Consider the following 6596-nt stretch of genomic DNA (forward strand, 5'->3'; position numbering starts at 1 on the left):
TATTTAAAATTCAATTTGAAAACCGAAAATAAAATTCAAAATTCAGTCTTATATTTCAATTAAACCAAATATAGAACCACCCTAATTATAATATCAGGGACAAAATAATATTTTATATTTTATTTAATTTCTATATTATATTAAAAATATATAATAATTTTATATTTAAATTAAATAATAATAATAATAATAATAATATAGTTAGTTAAATATTTTAACATCAATCATGCCTGGATGGCTGGATGTGATCAAATACATCTAGATCCTGTATATATTAAAAAACTTAAATTTGCACAATTATATACTCATAAATTCATAATAACATAAGATAAAATACAATATATATTTCTTAAGTATGTTGTATTCTCAAACATTTATTTCATTTATATCCAGACCAGTTGCGCTTTATTCTCAATTTTTTTTATTTATATTTTATAATACTTTCTGTATGTATTTTAAAAAGAATTGAATAAAATATTAACCCCAAAAGTTCATTTATTTTAAATTAATAATTAAATTATTCATTTGATTCATAGATAGAACTTATATAATTTTTCATAATTATAATGTAAAATATAATTTTGTATATATTATTCTCTTTTGATATGAGTTGAGAAAATTCAATTTTTTTGAAATGTATAAAGATTTGTAATTAACACCCTATATAATTTCTTCCTCTCTCCCTCCCACGCCTTGATTAGTCGGTGCTTACAATCTACGCCGAGGAGGCGCATCGATCGGCGTCGATTCCGTGTCTCTCCGACCGACGATCAACGGTTCAATTAGAGACATCCGTTCATGGATTACTACAAGTAAAGAAAGAAGCCAAAACATTCCTGTTTCTTCTTCTTCTTCAGACGCGCGAAATAATAGACAGAAGAAGAAGACGACGGTTTACAATGGAACCTGCTGCTGGTCCTCTTCTTCTTCTATGTCTTTCATTCTTCTTCTCCGTTCTTTCTTCTTCTAGCGGCGACGGCACTACGACCTCAGGTATATACATATATTTCAGATCTATTAGGATTGTTTTTCTTGAGAAAGAAACTGATATTTATCGCTTTTACTGTTACTAAATCTGTATTAGGGTTTCACTGTTTCTTTTCTGTTTATGTAATTTTGTAGTGGAAGTGAATGGAGTCATTGGTGTGGACAATCCAGTTATCACTTTAATTCCATCTTTTTCCGGCTCTAAAGTTGCTTGTGAGCGTGTACATGTTGCTGGTGTAACACGGTTGAAACTTGGGAGTTATTTCAATGCTTACAAAGTTTCACTTGTTCCATCTGTAACCATTCCTGAGAAATATCATAACAGGATTCAGATTTGCTTTCACAGGTAAAGTTATTAAAAACCCTTTGAATCCTTTCTTGTTCTCGTTTTTCTTATATATTCAAATTGATTACTTTGTAGGAATTCTTCTCTTGGTTTATGTCAATGCGATGAATGGAAAACTGTTGATAAGGGTCTTTGGAGTTCTTTCATGTCACCATATGATCATAAATATTTGGATCTTAAGTTTGATGGTGATATTTATGGCTCTGTAACTGCAACTGTTGATGAAGGTATGTATCATTGTAAATTGAAATCAATATATCATTTGCCTCTCTTACTTTACTTAATTATTGGTATTTCTCTGTTTTTCTGACAGAATTTCAAAGATGGCGCCTCTTTTGTCTTGCATTTGGTATCGTGCTGTTACTGGCAGCACCAATAGTCAGCAGTTGGGTTCCATTCTACTATAGCAGTTCGATGGCCATTGGTGTACTGCTTGTCATCTTAATCCTTCTCTTTCAGGTACTTAGCTATACTTTTCGCATATTATAATTTGAAAACACTTGTAATTTCTGTATCCGGGTGAAAAAGAACTAAAAAATTTCAGAATGTCTTTGACAAAGTTTAGTATCCAAACATAATCTGATCCAGATTTGTTTCTGCATCGATAAGTTTTGTATCAAGGTGTTTCCAATTGGGCTTATATTTCTCAAATCAATTTTAGTTTTTTTCCTTAATGTACAGTTTTTCCTGAATTGAAATATCAATTATCTAGAATTATATGTTTCTTTCGCTTCAGTTTCTATTCTCTATTTTTCAGCTTGAATATTTGACGATGGTTTCTAACTTTTTACTGTTATCATGTGGATGGTCAGGCAATGAAGTTATTACCAACTGGGAGAAAAAGTGCACTCTATCTCACTTTATATGGATCAGCGGTAAAGATTATTATCCCTTTGTTTGTTACTTTTTAAACTTGTGTCTCACGTTTCATTTTTTTCTCAATCTTGATCTTGTTCTTTTATTGCAGATTGGAGCGGGGTCATTTTTATTACATCAATTCTCGTCCTTGGTCAATTCAGTTCTTATGAATTTTGGTATGACTGAAGAAATGCACAATCCTGTGAGTCCTTTTACTTTTACATTTATTATATATTGTACCTTTATTGTCTCTTGCAAATCTATACACAACATATATTGTTTTCATTTGAAAACACTTTTGTATCTTGAGTTGCCTTTTAGAGTCTGGACACAGCCAGTCCTGTTTGGGCCTTTTACTTTTACAATTCTTTTAAATGTCTTAATTACTTGTTTCTTTATAGTAGTCTTAGAATGACATAATTTTGGATGCAGGTCTCTGTATTTTTATTTGTTGGGATTCTCCTGGCCGGAGCTGCTCTAGGGTACTGGATTGTCCGTAAATTTGTTATATCAGAAGATGGAACGGTGGATGGTGGAGTAGTTCAGTTTGTGAAGTGGGCTATGCGTATTCTTGCTGCCACATTTATTCTTCAGGTGTGCTAAGCTCATCTTCTTCCCCTCTATCACTCCTACCGAAATTTGAATACTTTATTAATGTGATTTTTCTTCTTCTTCTTCTTCCAATTAGAGCACAATGGATACTCTTTTGGCGGCTGAGGCTTTCGTTTTATGTTACGCTCTGTGCCATATCATCACTTCATTCCCCTGGAACAAACCTGAGTAAGTCTCTGAATTCTCTCACATTTCATTCTTGCTGACCAGTAAAATTCATTGTAGAACTTAGGGTTAGTTTGAAGAAATGTGGATTATTTGTTTGAATCAACATGGTAATATTTTTCTTTCTTAAAAAAGTGAGACTTTATTTTGGTATTTAGTTGATGAAAAAATGATTGGTGATGTGATATTGTGATGTTGGTTTTAATTCTAAATAATCAATGTCAAACAAAGCCCCTATTTGAACTTGAAAGCTAACAAATTGGAATTAGTAAATTTGACTAATGTGATACAAAGCCAAGTCATTGTCATATCTATTATTATATCTATTTAGAACCACATTCATATTTAAATTTGGATTTGAATATAGCTAAGATCACCAATGGATTACTTTCTAGATACACTAAAATTCGTATCAACTTCAGCCAATGATCAACGATCCAACTGTCCTATAATCGTTAAACTTTGACATTTTGTAGATCTCTTCAAGACAATTCTTTTTAGCCCTCACCACCATTCAGACACCGGACTAAGTTCAAATACACCTTATTTCCAAACGTGGTGAGAAATCATCTGGCCAATATGTGTGTTTGAGTCTTTGAGATGAAGTGATAGTTGGCATCTATTGTCATTTTTTTTAAGATTTGCAATTCAGCCATATCTGAAAAATATAATTGATTTTCATGTAGTTAAAAGTTGTAACCAAGTTTTTCATTACCAAATTGTGCATAGCTGAGAACTTTGAATTTTGTTTAGTGTTAGTGAATAGTGTTGCTGATTATATTCTTCATGTTTTAACATAAATGAATACAGAACTTCCTACGGTTATCAAGAGTATTCTTCTGGTTATGGAAATCTCTGGAATTTAAACAGAGACGGGGCAACTTATCCTAAACAGAAACGTACTGAATTCCTTAGCAGATCGGCTAATTTGAGCTCCAAATGGACCACCCCAAAGAAGTCAGGAGGGCGGTTTGAAACTCCCATTAAAGGTAACCTACCTACCTACCTTTCTTGTTGCACATTCTAGTGAAAGCACATTTTTCTCGGTTTTCTTAATTTTTTGTTCTTTTATGTAGCAATTACTGATTCGAGATCGCCATATAGTAGTGGTGGTGGCAGAAAAGGCGTAGATCTTCAGCGAAGTTACTTTTCAACATTTCACAAGACACCTGACAGGAAGAAGTTCACCAAGAAAGAATGGGAAGAGTTCACAAGGGAATCGACCCAACAAGCTGTGAATGAATTGACGGCTTCTCCAGCTTTTACTGATTGGGTTATCAAGAACGCCGATAGGATAAAGCTAGAACGAGAGGACACATCTGAATCAACAGCAGGAAGCGAGTCTGGCTCAACGGAAGAAAATGTGGTTGAAAGGGAAATGAACGATCGATTCAGTTTATTCAACTGGAGATAGAGACATTGTAATTCATTTAATACTTTAGAGCTAATTAGATGTTTAGGAAGTTGTATAATCCAATCCTTCTAACAGTTCAAACCTAATTTGCTGCATATTGGCAATTTTGTATCATCAGGGTGCCCTTATTGCAATTCAATTCTACCCTAAATTTAAAGGACATGTCATTTCAAATGCTTTGGGGCCATCCACAATGCATGGTTTTTGGACAATTTATTTTACAGCATTTTTCTGTCTTTTTAATGTTACGTCTGCCACTTTGTTTCAATACAATTTGAGGATTAAAAATAATTATTAATACTAATTGTATATTATTACCTTGTGTGAAAATATAGATTTAGATTTGATTCCTACTTAAAAAAAAAAAACTGATTTAAATGATATGTAGTGGCTTGTTGTTGGATTTATCTAGCTTATTAAATCATTTATATAATCATCTTTACTATAATCAAAAGTACATTTGTCATCAAGTCGTGGTTACTATAATCAAAAGTACATTTGTCATCAAGTCGTCCACAAGTGAACAATGTGGGTGACTCCACCCCACTGAACAATGTGGATGCAAAAAACAAACAAAAAGATTCTTGAAAATCTTTTTAGGTACAATAAATGAAAAGAGATAGACAAAAACATTCAAATAGTATATACTATATTTTTTGAAGAAGGTAAAAAATGAACTGCCATGCTGTATCATTGAGCTTATCTACTCTACTGCACCTATGAGTCTATGAGACTATGACCTCCATGATTCAATAAGTTTTGTCAATTTCAATTAACTTCCAAAATTTGAGCCAAATAGAAAAGAAACGTAACACTTTTCCCTAGTTTAATCTTTATAGGATTTCAATTATTTTTTTAATTTTTAAAAAACAAAATTCCTTAAAAAAAACCAAATGAGTTTATGTATTTTCCTAGACAAATCTAGGAAAATTTAGTTATTCTAAAACAAATGAATTACACAACACACAAACAATTGAAAACGTTTATTTAACTAAAAAGTTTTCCGTTTCCGTGACTTCTTTGAATGTGATTCCAGTTCTAGCTTAGTTTTCAATTTTGCTCAGTCATGGGTAATCGTCACAGCGTTTGTAGATTTGTGTTGCTGTCGAATACTATGTCTTCCCATGTCTCCTCTACACTTCTTCTTATTCTCGAGTGCACTAGTGCGTTCCTTTCTCGCCATATGTGGTAGATGATTGTACCGAAGTCGCTTTTGAAAACACTTGACTTGAAACTTTTCCCTTTGATTTGTGTATGACTTTCTTTTTGATCTCTTTCAATTTTGTAGGCAGACTAACCATTTCCATGCTTCTGGCAAACTCTTTCTGTAGCTTCGATGTGTAAGGACAACAACCAAATAAGTGATTTATTGTTTCTTCATTTCCTTCACACAACATACAACTTGGATCCGAGATTTCCATATACTTTTTGACGCAATCTCTCGTATTTAACCTTTCCCGAAATGCAAGTCATATGATAAATTGGTGTCTCGGGATAACCTTTAATGAGCAGACCAGATTAGCTCAATCTACTATTTTCTCCTTCTCTCGGATGGTGTTCCACACTTTGCTTGAAATCATCTTCCCATTTTTCACGGTTTTTCATCGGTGTACATCTGTTCTTTCGTTGAATTGGATGTTACTGATATGTTCGAGAATGCGCCGTCCCACCGGTATTCGTCTAAGGAGCAAATTTCATAACCCGTCTTTAATGTCTTTGACCTTGGTAGCTAGGCAGTTTCGTCTGATCATCACGTTTTTAAATTCCTCTTTATTGATTAACGGTTAGTCCTCGTACTAAGGATCATGCCAAAATAGTGTGTTTCTGCCGTCTCCCCAACTAATGTCAAAAAGTCTTGCAATTTTGTTTCTTATCTTAATGATTTTTTTTAACAATCATCCCATACATTCTCTTATTTTGGATGTCCAAACGATTGCTTCGTGTTTCTTAGCATTTCAATTATTTGATATTACCTCTTCTAGCCTAGCGACAACAAAAGATGAATATGCTCAGTCCTAAGAGGTCCTAGATTCGAGCCCGTTAGACGACAAATTCTATGTCTAATTAAGTGTGTTTACGAGTTATGTGTTTAATCCGTTGTCCCATTTTTCTTATTGAATAAAATATACCTATTTTGAACTTATATTTATTACTCACTAATGGCCATTTCCTCACATGGCCACTTAAACCCTAATTAAAAAATTTGTTAACAAT

At 33.0% G+C, this 6596-nt stretch overlaps 1 protein-coding gene across 2 annotated transcripts; it reads left to right on the top strand.

Annotated features, from left to right (window-relative positions):
• Positions 1-673: 673 nt before the first annotated feature.
• LOC124911283 lies at positions 674-4494 on the top strand. Of its 2 annotated transcripts, none has more exons than XM_047451743.1 (10): positions 674-993; positions 1123-1333; positions 1409-1560; positions 1647-1792; positions 2146-2208; positions 2301-2393; positions 2624-2785; positions 2880-2971; positions 3767-3957; positions 4045-4494. In XM_047451743.1, exons 1-10 carry the CDS (start codon positions 900-902, stop codon positions 4380-4382), a joined length of 1542 nt encoding a protein of 513 aa, XP_047307699.1. In that variant the 5' UTR covers positions 674-899; the 3' UTR covers positions 4383-4494. The 2 variants fall into 2 exon arrangements, with proteins under 2 accessions (XP_047307699.1, XP_047307700.1); XM_047451744.1 differs by having other exon boundaries at positions 3779-3957.
• Positions 4495-6596: the final 2102 nt, after the last annotated feature.

This window comes from Impatiens glandulifera, chromosome 8, assembly GCF_907164915.1.
Source record: "Impatiens glandulifera chromosome 8, dImpGla2.1, whole genome shotgun sequence".
NCBI lineage: Eukaryota > Viridiplantae > Streptophyta > Magnoliopsida > Ericales > Balsaminaceae > Impatiens > Impatiens glandulifera.